Source organism: Schistocerca cancellata, chromosome 4 (genome assembly GCF_023864275.1).
Source record: "Schistocerca cancellata isolate TAMUIC-IGC-003103 chromosome 4, iqSchCanc2.1, whole genome shotgun sequence".
NCBI lineage: Eukaryota > Metazoa > Arthropoda > Insecta > Orthoptera > Acrididae > Schistocerca > Schistocerca cancellata.
This window is the reverse complement of record NC_064629.1, coordinates 571,227,674-571,241,156: the sequence shown is the minus strand read 5'-3', so window position 1 is coordinate 571,241,156 and position 13,483 is coordinate 571,227,674. Positions and strand designations below refer to the sequence as shown.

Here is a 13,483-nt window from a genome sequence, read left to right as displayed (position 1 = left end):
TCGTTCTTTGTAGTTTTCTCGTTCAATGCTTATTTCGTGAGATATTTGGCCTGGTCACGATCAATGGACCACCCTGTATACATCACGACATTAAAGTATGAAATTGTATATACACATTACCATGAGAATAATTCCACATACTTAAATTACTTTTAAGAACATGTATCTTAAAAATGTATGGAAATGAAAGAAAAATGTGATGACACTGAACTGTTCAAGTAACCTGTGTTACAAAACTCTTACACTATTTCATACATAATTAAGGGGAGGGGGTGGGGGACCCGAACAGGAGCTAGAAGAACAACAACAACAGTGAGAAAGATTTTTATTTTTTAATGTTTCAATAGAAGGAGCTTTTCATTTTCTATGGTAATCAGTTTAACAGAAGTGGAATGTAAATTTCCTGATCATGTGTGAGAACTCTGAAGATTTCGACTTACTATTTGCAGGCTATGAGACTCCGCAATTAAGGTGGATGGTAGAGACAGGAATTTGGGTTATACTGCCCTAAATGCTTCATCCAAAACTTACCATTAGCAGTTATTTCGAGAATCGATCTGTGAGGGTACATCTTAAATCTACTGATTACAAACAAACCACAACTTTTCAATTCAGTTAATGTAGAACAGGGAAATTGTGATACTAAGGCCATTATAGCATCATTGAGTGTGGGTGCAAGTAGGAATGTTAAGAAAGGGAAGAAGGTATTTCTAATCTCCAAGCTCGAAAACTGAGTATAAATTGATCAAATTCTAGAGTACACTATGCCTTAGACAGATTATGTGTAGAATAAAGATGTGAGGGACGGTAAAGACCTAGTCTGGTTCAACAGATATATTAGGAAGCTGCTCCAACAGCAAATAGAGCCTCCTGTTCAACACATACTTAAACACAGTTAAAATCCTTTAGACAAATGAAAACTGAACAAAGCAAAGGAGAAAGATATGTGGAATGTTCAATGAATTAGAAACCAAACTTCTATCTACCAATCCTATAAAAAATTACTAATAAATTTTGGTTTTACATTAAGTTACTCAGTGATGATACAGACACAGCAACCGAGAACAACAGAGGGAAGGGTGGAAAACTAAATTCTATTGTCTAAAATTGTACCAGGAAACTGTTTACAGAGTGATTTAAAGAGGAAAAACCACATAAAACTAATCACACATCACACATCACTGGACACACAGAAGGTGCCAGACTGACTGACACACTGGAAGAATCCTCAGGCTGTATAGTCCAACCACATGAGCAGTGCTTCTCAATGTGGGACCCCTACCAGGAAAGATCGATACAGGAAATAGAGAAGTCAGAGTAGCAGATTTTGTCATGGGTTTGTTTAGCAAGTGCAAAAGCAACATAGAGAAGCTCATCTGACTCCTGGCACAGCAGATGCTACGAGAGATGTATTGTGCATCACAGTGTGTTTACTGCTAAACATATGAGAGAGTATGTTTGCAGTAGAGCCAATGAATATTTTTCTACTTTCTAAACGTGAGGTGTGATCATAAAGTAACTGGAATTTTTTTAACTTCACAGTGTTTATACATCCAACTTTAAATTTTTTTTGGTACACATGTCTCTGATATAGGTTTCCACTTTCAGCTGTTTTGACATTTTATTTACCACTGACAGGCAAAAAGGTTAGATGTGTTTCTGAGAGATCTCTGAATTTTTTCGTCTGAGAATAATGGATCAAAGAATTTGCATTAAATTTGGCTTGAAAAATGAAATAAAGTGCAGCACCACATTCGAAATTTTGACTGTGGCTTTTAGTGATTCTACTAAGAGTAAGACAAGGGCTTACGAGTGGTCAAGACGACGTTTAGACAACAACCACCCTGGACTCCCTAGCACATCAATTAGTGATGACAATATTGAAGCAGCAAAGAAAATGGTTTTGGAAAAATCACCAAATCAACTTCAGAGATGTTGCTGCTGATATTGGCATATCCTCTGGCTCATGCCAAACAATTTTTTCATATGTTTTAGGCAAAAATAATGTAATTGCAGAGTGCATTCAAAAATTGTTGAATTTCAACCAAAAACAACATTGTGTGGATATCATTCAAATTGCTGAATGAAGTCAAGAACGACCCAGAACGCCTAAGGAAGGTTATAACAGGTGACAAAATGTGGGTATACAGGTAGGATATCAAAACCAGTGCCCAATCGTCCAATGGAAACTGCCTGAAGAGCCAAGACTGAAAATAATTCGGTAACTTCAATCACATGTGAAGCTTCTTCTCACGGTTTTCTTTGATTAGAATGGGATAGTGCATCACGAGTCCCTGTCATATGGTCATTTAGAAATGCTACCTGGAAGTTACATGCCATTTGCGTGAAGCAATCCGAAGATAACAACCAGAACTGTGGCAATATCACTTGTGGAAATTGCATCATGATAATGTTCCCACTCACACCTCAATGCTTATTCATGATTTTTTTGGCGAAAAAGTAAAACCGTAATCTTGCTTCATCCACTGTATTCACTGGATTTGGCCCCCTGTTCTATTCCCAAGGCTGAACAGAACGATGAGAGCACACTGTTTTGTCACTACTGATGAAATAAAATAAAATCACTGAAGGCACTGATCACAATAATGAAAAATGAGTTCAAAAAGTGCTTCCAAGATTGGAAAAAGCCCTGGCACAAGTGCTTTATATCTGAGGGGAATTACTCTGAAGGGGACAAAGTAGTAGTTGATTATCAATAAATAAAGATTTTTTAAGAAAAACAAACATTCCCATTACTTTTTTCACACCTTGTATATCTTAAAAGACCATGAAGTAAAATCAGAGATTCAAGTTTATAGAGAGGTTTACCAACAGTCCTCCTTCACATGCACCATTTATTGTGAATGCAGTGGGGGAAAGACTGGTACCTTAAATTCCTACAAAACAAACTTAACGCGATTTCTGGAGAAAATGCACTACTTTTAAAACAGTTAGTACTTTGATCACTAATATCATTTGTGTCCTCTTTCCAGATACAGGAGACAATATTAACAATTTTATATTCATTCACAATTCTTCGGCCCATCTTTGTCACGTCATGTACTAACATATAAAAACAACTCTCAAATTTAAGGACAAGTTGGTACTTGTGAATCATTGCTGTCAGATCAACTGGTTTAATGCCTTAAAACATTTGTCAGAAAATCAATAACTAAAAAGGAATAAACAAACCTTGTTGTTTGAATTCAGAAGAGTGAGAACATCACCCTTCTTCATGGAAACCTCACGGGGTGATTTTTCTGTATAATCATACAGTGCCATAACACATTCTTTCCCTGAGACATCAATTACAGGTGTTTCTTGTTGCTGTAATCAAAATTTATTCACTTCAGTTATGTTGGCAGACTAAGAAAAATCAACATAACTATCAAAACATGAGATTAGGAAGATTTTGAAGTTAGGAAGATTTTGAAGTTAGGAAGATTTTGAAGTTAGGAAGATTTTGAAGTTTATCGTTCATGTGAAAGTGTTTCTGTAAGTTGAATCTTTGGTTAGAACATTGAATGTTGTACCTTACATTGAGACTCTTTGGGCATATACTTGATACTGGACGCAGGTGGTTAAGCAGAATAAAATTCAGTAATGAACAATACTACAGATATGTTCATTTTGATGCATGTTGTAAAATGTCAGTGATAGAACATCTACTTTAAAAGGTTATATAAAATATGCTAGATGCTAATCATACAAATTAATTATGAAATCAACAGGCACATGCATAATGCATTTTTGTAAATGAACAAAACTGAAAGCAATTTAGATTTTATGAATTTGATTTAAAGCCTATTAAAATACAACTTTACAGTACATGTTTTGTTTAACAAGTCATTTTGCCATTTCAAAAGACAGCTGACAAACATTGAAATGCAACATAAAGATATGCCTATGAACTTGTAGAAATATACTTCAGCTAATACAGACCCTGCACGATTGTGCTTGCTCGCGGAGACTTAAAATTGTGTTTCCAAAAGCTTCCAAATCAGAAACAAGTGCCTCGTGCTTTTTGAGAAGAGCCTCACTCGAATCTTCGTCCTTTCCATAATCAGTATTACACACAATTGGTTCCTTCTCTTTCATCCATGATTCTGCTTCATTTGCATCTGCAAAGTACTGATGTGCTTGAAGTGAATCTTCCAGATCTTGTTTCCTCTGAAAATTAAGCAAATAGATATTTGCAAATTAATGGCTATTCTATTTCGGAACATAAAAGAATTTTTCTATTAATGTTTTAGAAATGTCCATGTATAGTACAGTCAAATATAAACCGTCTGCTTTACCTGCAGAGCTTTATCTTTTAGTTGTGTCCAGTGATCATTTAGCGTTGCAACCCTCTGTTTTATTTCGTCACTTGCAAAGTGTCCCTCATCCAGCATTTGCTGGCCTGACTGATACACAGCAGTTATACGATTTTCATGATTATTAATTTCTGCTAAGACAGCCTGATGTTTCTTGATAAGATTCTGCACACCAATAAGATCACGACCTAAAAAAAAAAAAGAAAAAAATATATATAGTCTCTGTGATTTATTAACATAAAAAGGCATAGTTGATATTGTCACATAGAAGAAGGTATAATTAGCTGAATGACAAACACTAACTTTGCTTAACGAAGGTTAATTCAGTACTTGCACATACAAGAGCGTGGAGCGAACCGCCTTCGGCCAGAACACATGCAGTATATATACAGCTACAGAACATTCCAGTACAATGATTCTTGACATTTGTCGATTCTTCTAGAATGTCCTCAAACCGAATATAGAAATTAAAATTGTGCAGGCCAGGTTATTTTAAACTCATGACCTTCCATGCAACAGTTTAGTGTCACAACCACTACACCACAGTGTTACTCAGCTTCTTCTGCGACAATATGAATGCAATAAGGTGAGTATTAATACTGCCTTGTGTGTATCATTCACATATCTTTTTGCATTAATATTTGTAAGGTTGAAAACAATAGTTTGAACAAGTATAAGACCGATAACCACAAGTAACAGTAAATACAAATAGAGTTGTGTGTTGTAAAATGAGACATTCAATTGCAGTAATCAGTTAAGAGAAATAAGGTTTATCAGAAACCTGAAAGATACCATACGTAGCAGATAACTTTTTTACCAATGTAATACCTGTTATCCTCCTCCCATGGCCTAACACATAACTTATTACAATTTGACTCAACTATTAATCAATTTGCATGCATACGGAGTATCGTCCCAGTTGTGTGACTGGATTCATGATTTCCTCTCAGAGAGGTCCCAGTTCGTAGTGATAGACGGTAAATCATCGAGTAACAGAAGTGATATCTGGCGTTCTGCAAGGTAGTGTCATAGGCCCTCTGCTGTTCTTGATTTACATAAATGATCTAGGTGATAATCTGAGCAGCCCCCTCAGATTGTTTGCAGATGATGCTGTAATTTACCGTCTAGTAAAATCATCAGACGATCAATTCCAATTCCAAAATGATCTAGAGAGAATTTCTGTATGGTGCGAAAAGTGGCAATTGGCACTAAACAAAGAAAAGTGCGAGGTCGTCCACATGGGTACTAAAAGAAATCGGATAAATTTTGGGTATACGATAAATCGCACAAATCTAAGGGCTGTCAATTTGACTAAATACCTAGGAATTACAATTACGAGCAACTTAAATTGGAAAGACCACATAGATAATATTGTGGGGAAGGTGGAATGAAGACTGTGCTTTGTTGGCAGAACACTTAGATGATAAGCAAGTTGGGGTGGCAGTCACTGAAACAAAGGTGATTTTCTTTGTGGCGAGATCTATTTACAAAATTTCAATCACCAACTTTCTCTTCCGAATGGGAAAATATTTTGTTGGCACCCACCTATATAAGGAAAAATGATCATCATGATAAAATATGAAAAATCAGAGGTTGAACAGAAAGATTTAGGTGTTCCTTTTTCCCCCCACACGCCATTCGAGAGTGGGATGGTACAGAAGTAGTATGAAAATGGTTCGATGAACCCTCTGCCAGGCACTTAGGTGTGAATTGCAGAGTAACCACGTAGATGTAGATGAACACCGATATTTCCAAACTTTAATCTATACTGAGTTGAAAAATTTACACTGCTTTCTGGATCAATGGTGGAAGAGAGAGATGAAGTACTGTGAAGAAATTTTATTGTCAATATCAATTTTTAAAAAATCGAAGTCTGTTCTTAATACAGGTATATATTTCAACAATTAAGAGAGAAAAATTCATATAGCCACTGCTCTTCCATGTTTAACAATTAAAGACTCATTTCTCATTATACAAGTTTGACAAATAACAATTACGATGCAAAGGAGGACACTGCTAGTTATAGCCAGGAGAAGGTAATGAAAAATGCATGGCACATGCTGAACTGAAGACTGAAACAACTAATTTTCTTACTTTGTAAATTCTTCCATGAGGGAAGAGTGGGGAGGATCAATGAAAAGGTAGAGAGTTAGAAGGCATGAGGAAATTACACACATACTTCATTAAAGATAGAAAACCTTTTCTGAAATTATGATGAAGCCTTCTGAAGATTCTCTGGATCAGCAATAGTATTCTCTGGTGATTTCAGAATCATATAGGAAATCCTTTCTTGACATTAACTAAATCCGTTGAGTTGTCTACTTTATACATACTTTTTCGGCACAGCGAGAGGGAGGGAAGGAAATATTGCCATTAACTGACACTGAGTATAACTCAATACCACATGCACATATGATCTCTGTTGAATTTGGCTGAACTGAAATGAAACATGAAAATTTGACAATTATAGTGTATACAACATGCCAAAAATGAAAACTACTTTAATTTTTTTTTATTATTTTGTGAAACCACCTTATATCAGAGTCTTAACACACACATCATGCCCAGTGTACAATTTGCATTAGCTTCAACAGCAAGTGTCAACTAGAGCAAAACACTTTTGATATTCATAACCTGCATCATTATAATCATAAAGATTTTATTCAGATATGCACTTTGTTCCACAGAAGGTTTCTTTAAAATAATTTTTCTGTGCTCTCAATCCTTATTTAACACCTAATTTTGCCTCATGCAGTGCAACTTGTATTGCTGCAAGTGAACTGCTGCAACAGTTGGGGCGGTGTTTGTGGTAGTAGTAGTTGTTGAACAAGCAGCAATAGTGGTGGTGGTGGTGGTGGTGGCGGCTAGTGTTTAATGTCCCGTCGACAACGAGGTCATTAGAGATGGAGCGCAAGCTCGGGTTAGGGAAGGACTGGGAAGGTAATCGGCCGTGCCCTTTCAAAGGAACCATCTCGGCATTTGCCTGAAACGATTTAGGAAAATCACGGAAAACCTAAATCAGGATGGCCGGAGACGGGATTGAACCGTCGTCCTCCCGAATGCGAGTCCAGTGTGCTAACCACTGCGCCACCTCGCTCGGTGGGCAGCAGCAATAGTCCTAGTAATTAGCCAGTACCTGTTAAACAATGCCATACACATATTTAATTTCAGAGGGAGGGCATTCCACACAAATACAGCTACTATAATGCAACACCTGTAATACTTCAGTTACAATAACATTTTGTGTACACTCTTTAACTTTCATTACAGGAACAGGCTTCTGCAAAACTACTGCACATATTTAAAAACTTAGGCAGTCCTTTTCAAAACTAAGTGACAGTCACAAAATATACTAAAAACTATTAACCTCTGTTTGTAGATGCAGCTACTGGTTCCTTCTCTCTTATCCATGCTTCCTCATCTTCGATATCACGGAAAAGTTGCTGCACTTGCAGTGAATCAAGCAGGCGTTGCTTGCGGATATTCATTGGACGTTGCAATGCAGAGTATCGTTCAGTAAGTGCAAGCTGTAACGTATAAACATTATCATTGAATCTTACACAGCACACAAGGAAACTACAAAACGTATCATTGCGTTACACTGTATATTTATTGAATATCACAGTACAGCATATGTTATAACTTCCACAGAGGATTCTGAAAACTTTTCTAAAACAAGTATCGGCAGCAGAAACACAATTAACATCAACAAGTATGACCACTATTTTCCAGCAAAAGGAACAAATTTATAAAGATTTCAAATGCATCAACCTAAGGACTGTGATAGAAGTGGCACATCAACACAATTGTTTTAGCTCTCCATAACAACATGGAACAACAAGAACTGTAAATGCAAAATAGAAAGAAGGCAACTGGTGTACAATTAAAACAACAAATATTAGAAGCAGGTAAATAATCACAAAACTGACAAATGTCACAAAAACTTAAACACAGCTGTATTAAAATGCAACCACGAAATTAGAACTGGCATGGCACAAAATGGTACCAATGCAACTTGAGAAGCAGTAAGCACAACTTTTAGTGTTTTAATATACACAAATTGAATCTCTAATGCCTTTCTTACAGCTAGACCTTTATCCGTTAACTTTGGTTTAACACTCTGTGCAAATTGTGCAGTGATAGAAACTTTTGTTTTCAAAATGAATGACAAGTACTGACAAACGTCTAAAATAAGGTGAGAAACAAATTCTGATTGACAATTAGCACCCATTTCGTAGCTGAATGTTAATAAATACCACAAAAATGTTTTTCATCCAATCTATTTTTATTAAATGGGATATCTGTGTCAGTGACACACTATCATATAACAAATCATAACATACACATAATTTACTGGAACAAATAAAACGGAATAACTGAACACAGAGTTGTGAAATGTCAGAATGACAACAACACTGACAACAACTACAAAAATAAATACACAAACAAAAACAAAATTTGAACATCAAGGAGGAGTTGTGAATGATAAACAAAAGTTTGTAGGCATGTGTGTATATCTGCGCTAGTAGCACCACTCACAATGAGGCTGCAAATTAGGTTTGCTTTAAATATGTGCTGTAACAGTCATGAGTGTTAGTTACCTTTGAGACTGGACATAGTGAGTTGCTGTTAGTCAATAATGTCTTTAAGGTTACAAAGACACCACTATCAACATCTCATTGAGTTTGAGCGAGGTCATGTAATAAGGCTATGTGAAGCTGGATGGACCTTCTGCCGATATTGCAGAAAGACTCAGCAGGAAAGAAGTCACTGCAAATGATTGCTGGCAGCAATGGTCGGGGAAGGTATAGTTGCAAGAAGAACAGGCTCCAGATGGCCATGTGGCACTACCGAGAGGGAAGATCTTTGTGTTTGACATATGGCTGTGAAGCACCACACTGTATCTGCAGCAGCAATTCAAGCAGCAGTAGGTTCCACAGTGTCAAGTCAGAGGTCATTGGAGGATAGATTGAAGGTCTGTTGTGTTTTCTGATGAACACCAGTTCTGCCTCGACACCAGTGACGGCCATGTGTTGGTAATGAGGATAGGTGATCTCCAGCAACCAAGCTGCCTGTGGTCTAGACACACTAGACCTACACCTGGAGTTATGGCCTAGAGTGAGACTTCGTATGACAGCAAGAGTGCACTTTTAGTCATACCACGTATCCTGACAGCAAATTTGTACATCAGTCTGGTGATTCAACTCTCGTACTGCCATTCATGAACAGAGTTTCATGGGATGTTTTCCTGCAGGATCATGCTTTTCCACATACCGCTGTTGTAACTTATTATGCTCTACAGAGTGCTGACACGTTGGCTTGACCTGCTCCACCACCAGATCTGTCTCCAATCGAGCATATATAACAACTCTACCATCATCCACAACCAGTATTAGCCATTCCTGTATTGACCGACCAAGCACAATAGGCAAGGAACTCCATCACACAAACTGACATCTGGCACTTTAACAACACAATGCATGCATGTTTGCATGCTTGCATTCAACATTCTGATTTTTATTAATGTACCAACATTTCAAATTTACAATAGCTTCTCTCACACTTACATTAACCTGTGATGTTGCAGTTAATCACTTAAATATGTTACCTAGATAAATGCATTCTCAAAATCTCCTCACTGTACATTAATTATTTCTTGTGTTGGGATTTTTTTCCATCTATAAGAATTTAAAATAAAAATATTTCTCATCTCTCTCAGAGCTATACTTCCTTTTTCACAATAGAAAAAGAGATTGGTTGAGGATGGTGGGAAAGGGGAGTCATGTCACTCAGACCCTTGGCTGAGAGTAGATCACCCATTGTGGGGAGGAGGAAAGGAAAGAATGAAGTATCTTGCTTTCCTTCATCTCTACAACACTTCCATCTCACAACAGGTGTGTCGTCCTCACAACCTACAATCTGAATGGCTTGCCTCTCCTTTCCAAATTTCTTCATGCAATCCCTCTAACCCGCCAGGAGGAGGAGGAATGTATATTTTAGAAAGCTAGAAGTATTAATTTCTGTTTTATGTGATTCTATCTGCAGCAGGAAGTTGCTTCACCTGAAGATAAACACTGGCCAGCCTTTTAGTCATGCTGTAATTTTAACAATTTTCTCAACTGAACTTGGTTTTATTTAGTATAAAAATTTACTTCATTTTAGAAGATTTAATAATGGGTAAGGTGTCAATCACAGTCAATTAAGAGAAATCAACATTCACCTGGAATGATTTGAGAGATCCATCATTTTCCCAAGTCAAAGATGGTTGGATCAGGTAAAAACTCCTGTTCCTTCTATACGTGGTCAAGCTTTTATAGACTTGTAATTACAACACCACTATCAGGGACTACTCACATATGAATGGTACTGTCCCACTGCACAATTAAGCTGACAAATAGCAATCCTGCAGGGAATAAAAGGTGTTTACCAGGAGAAAAATCTTAACTTGAGTTGGAAAATCTGTAGTTTGTCATCAAAAACCCTCAGTTCTGGAAGCTTATACAAGACATATGTTATAGAGCATCAGAGCTCTTCTGATCAATTGAAGATGTAACGGAAACAGAGACCACGCCCTTGACTTGCATTCACTGAATATATGCTGCCAATCACAAATGACTTAAGCAAGTGAATGGGCTACAATGTTAGTGTAGGAATTTTTAGCGTGTTAAACAGAACCTACAAGAACTTTATGAATCAACACAATGTACTGCCTGAATGGCTCCTTTTTTAGATTATAAATCTTTTTCCTGTTTGAAGTGAGTATCAACTATTGCCCACAAGATATAAAAGAACAAAAAATGTGAAGTAAATAAGTTTCAGTGTATCAGTGATGATGATAGTGGATAGTTAGAAAACTGTAATGGTAACTACATTCAGCTACTGCAGGTCATGAATATGTAACTACTGCTAGTTATGTAGATCTGTGTCACTAACTGTGCCATCATTGTAAGAAACTTTAATATCAGAACAATAAGAATTGTGTTTAACAAAGCAGATGTGTTATGTCTTACTGCAATTAAGAATCAGTCTATCATCTGAGAACTAAGAATTGCTCTTCAGAACTTAATTTGTTGTATTATTCAGATCCTGACCCAAATCACTAATACTTACACTTGTATTGTGTACAAACAATACTTTACAGTTATCCGATACAGACAAAGATAAGTTATTAATGTACAAGATGATATCCACTGATCAACTAACAGCACATCATAAAATGTTTAGGAAATGAGAGATCTGATTATGTAAGATCGTATACACCATCCATTATGATCAGAAGCAACATCACATGTAAACCTGCATGGAACTTAATTGCTTCCAGAAAATCCAAACTTTCATCTAATTGGTGAAAAAGTTGTGTTTATGGCTATGATCCTCAAAGTAAGAAGAAACTGTCATCATTGAAAAGGCTTTCTGCATCTCAGCAAAATAAAGCCTCCTTCATATTTCGTAAGACGAAAATCAAATTGAAAGGGCAGAGACTTGATACACTGGAGCAGATTTACATGGAATCACAGAAGATAAAAAACCCTAACAAATAGACTTCCAGGATGCATTTAAAATGTGACAAAAACATTATTATATATGCATTCACTCCCAATGGGACTATTTTGAAGCTGGTGAAGAATAACATCTAGGTAATAAGTATTAATTTTAATTAATATATTTCAGGAACCTTGTACGAGGGTTATTCCAAAAGTAAGGTCCGATTGGTCGCGAAATGGAAATGACTATGAAAATCCGATAAAGCTTTGCACAGATGTGTTGGGTAGTGTCTCTAGTATAACCCGTTAGCATCACGTCGCTCTTCTCATTTCTGAGCTCGCAGTGAGTGCGTAAAGATGTCTAGAAAATAGTGTCTGCCGCCAAGTACGAGGGCCTGGTGAGAAATTTCGCCTGAAGCTATGCAGCTAACATTACATAACTGTCGTGCTGTTTCTTCTTCAAGACAATTCTCAGCCGCATTCTGCAGGGGCAATGAAGATGCTCCTGCATCGTTTTCAAATGGAAATGTGAGATTATCCACAATACAGTCCGCAATTGTCTCCCCCTGAGTTTCATCTCTGGTCACATGAACCGCTGTCTTTGACGACAACATTTTGACACAGACAACGAGGTGTAGGCCAGCGTGGAGAATTGGCGGAAAGCACTGGCAACTGCCTTCTATGATGAGGCTATTGAAAAGTTGGTACAACGCTATGACAAAAGTCTAAGTCAGAACGGCGACTACGTAGAGAAGTAGCTGAAAGGTGTAGCTAATTGTTACAAGTAAAACATTTCTGATGTTCACTGTGGTTTCAATTTGGCAATCAATCGGACCTTACTTTTGGAATAACCCTCGTATATCAGGAAACAAAGCTGTCCTATAAATACTGTGAAACATCCCATGTGACAATACCCCTCCAAATGCTTGCCCACTTCTTGTGTGAGGACATAAACCAAAATTCAAAAACTTGACTGGTGGTGTGAAAAGAAGTTTTGACACTGTTATCTATAATAAGACCAAAAATAAAACAAAAAATAAACATTAAGGATTTTGCATACCTCTGTAATAACAGTAAGATGTTTATGACCTCATTCCAGTAAACTGATAAAATTTTGTAGCTCCCGTGAGACTATCACATACTGTTTTCATGTTATTCACAGATACATTTATCCTACTTACAATGTTCAGACTCGTAACCACTACAGTAACAATTCTAAAGTTGTCAGTGTTTTCTGTCATTAGCCACTACAGATTATTACTGACTACGTTATAAGCTTTCCTCCACATCATGCTTTCTTTCCCAAGAGATTGTGCTGCCTGCCTGCAATTACAGCAACTGCCAGCTCCATTAATAACATGCAATAAAAACCAGACTAAATACATTGTAACTATTCAGAATGAATTTTCACTCTGCAGCGGAGTGTGTACTGATTTGAAATTTCCTTTTAGATTAAAATTGTGTGCTGGACCAGGACTCAGGCCTGGGACCTTTGCCTCCTAAGGCAAGTGATCTACCAACTGAGCTACCAATGCACAACTCACAACCTGTCCTCACAGTTTTCCTTCTGCCAGTGCCTCCATCTCCTAGCTCCCAAACTTACAGAAGTTCTCCTGCAAAACTTGTAGGTAACTAGAACTTCTGTACGAAAGGATGCTGCAGAGACCTAGCTTGGCCACAGCC

The 13,483-nt window shown here is 37.1% G+C and overlaps 1 protein-coding gene across 4 annotated transcripts in view; it reads right to left on the bottom strand.

Annotated features, from left to right (window-relative positions):
• Positions 1–13,483, bottom strand: part of LOC126185093 (spectrin alpha chain) — a 141,858-nt gene that overhangs the window by 62,240 nt on the left and 66,135 nt on the right. For all 4 annotated transcript variants that reach the window (XM_049927895.1, XM_049927896.1, XM_049927897.1 and 1 more), the window contains exons 16-19: positions 7,684–7,843; positions 4,299–4,504; positions 3,943–4,170; positions 3,193–3,327 (exon numbers count right to left, since the gene is read on the bottom strand). In XM_049927895.1, the coding sequence (XP_049783852.1) occupies positions 3,193–3,327; positions 3,943–4,170; positions 4,299–4,504; positions 7,684–7,843 (729 nt within the window). The remainder of the gene's footprint in view (positions 1–3,192; positions 3,328–3,942; positions 4,171–4,298; positions 4,505–7,683; positions 7,844–13,483) is intronic.